This window comes from Lactuca virosa, chromosome 8 (genome assembly GCF_052849685.1).
Source record: "Lactuca virosa cultivar CGN04683 chromosome 8, Lactuca_virosa_CGN04683_v6, whole genome shotgun sequence".
Lineage (NCBI taxonomy): Eukaryota > Viridiplantae > Streptophyta > Magnoliopsida > Asterales > Asteraceae > Lactuca > Lactuca virosa.
Window position 1 is genome coordinate 280243021 of NC_136433.1, and position 1518 is coordinate 280244538.

The 1518-nt window shown below is 34.5% G+C and overlaps 1 protein-coding gene across 1 annotated transcript; it reads left to right on the forward strand.

Moving 5' to 3' along the window:
* On the forward strand, positions 1-1178 carry LOC145134825 (transcription factor bHLH162-like). Its single transcript, XM_079069646.1, has 3 exons — positions 1-227; positions 475-819; positions 948-1178. The coding sequence occupies exons 1-3, from the start codon at positions 87-89 to the stop codon at positions 1110-1112; spliced, it is 651 nt and encodes a 216-aa protein (XP_078925772.1). The 5' UTR covers positions 1-86; the 3' UTR covers positions 1113-1178.
* The last annotated feature ends 340 nt before the right edge of the window (positions 1179-1518 follow it).

Consider the following 1518-nt stretch of genomic DNA (forward strand, 5'->3'; position numbering starts at 1 on the left):
TGTCATGTGATGTCTAAATTTTTAAGAGTGTAAGGTTATCTTTATGCCCTTTTTGTTCTACGACCAGTCGTTAGAGGAAGAAAATTATGGAAAGGGGCAACTGCTTTGGTTCTTCTTTGATTCCAGACAGGCCAGAACGAAAGGTTATTGAGAAGAACAGGAGGAACCAAATGAAGTTCCTCTACTCTCAGCTCTTTTCCCTCCTCCCTGAAAATGTCACCTTTAAGGTTCCTCCCGGTTTCTGAATATATTCTCCAACGTTATTAGAAATTATATGTTGTGTATATGTTTATCCGGCTGTTCTAGTAACAGCTTAGTAGAATAAAACATTTAAATTTAATGTGATATACTATCACTAAGATGCATGCATGTATTAGGTTATATTATAAATTTATAAACAATTGTACTTTATAGTTTATATTTACTATAACTTAATGACACCGTCGCTTACATTTAAAAATTTTACGCATGCAGGGATGTCCACAAATGTCTGATAGAGTAAACCAAGCTATACGATACATTGAAACCCTGAAAGAAAACTTAGAGAAAACCAAGGACAAGAAAGATAAGCTGTATAACAGCAATAGATTATTACATGAACCGAGGGGAAAGGACAGCCATGGGGCTTCCATTTCCCAATCTTTTGATATCCAAATCCATGAAATTAGTTCTGATATAGATGTAGTTTTAATCTTTGGATTGAAAACTTATTCCTGTTATTGTGATATTATTCGAACAATTGATCAATACAGCACTGCCGTAGGATACGCAAGTCTTTCTACTTCTGGACCTTCTACTTTCCATGTACATCAGAAAAAGGTCAGCTCCTTTATAGTTTTTGCGATCATAATAAATACTAAATAGGCAAATAACTGTTCAAATTGTTGTATATAAGGATTGAACAGCGGCAAAAACATTGATTTCTGTATATATTCGTGCGTATATAGATTGAAGCAGCAGAGATGTATCGGAGGCTAAATGAATTGTTTGGAGGATTCTCGAAAAAAGAAGTACCGTTAGATGTTCTTGCACCATCATGTAACGAAGAGGAATCCAACCTAGATTTATGGGATTTTGAAATCTCCTCCGACATATGGTGTAGGAATTCCTAGCTAGGCTGGACATATGCATTAATAAATGAAGAATCTATGATTGGAATCTAATGAGTAATAAACTTTGGTCGATTGAATTACTTTGTGTTTCATGGGAGGTTAATAATGCTGACGCTTGTTTTGGCAAACTTCTAGAGTCTATTCAATAATATTTTGCATATTTGTAATTGTTCATTACGAATATGTGATTGTTTAGGGTCATATCCTATATATGTATTGCAATATATTTGTCCTTTCAGTTGTACTTAAAGTGTAGAGATCTTGAAGTCTACGAATTTTATTCTATGTTGACCTCGTGCTAAGCATTCAAGATGTCCGACCCATTCAAATAATATATGTTGTTGCCCTCTCGCCAGTCTGTATGTACTTTTGCCCAAAACAAAGTTGATGTCAATTTCATTGTGTT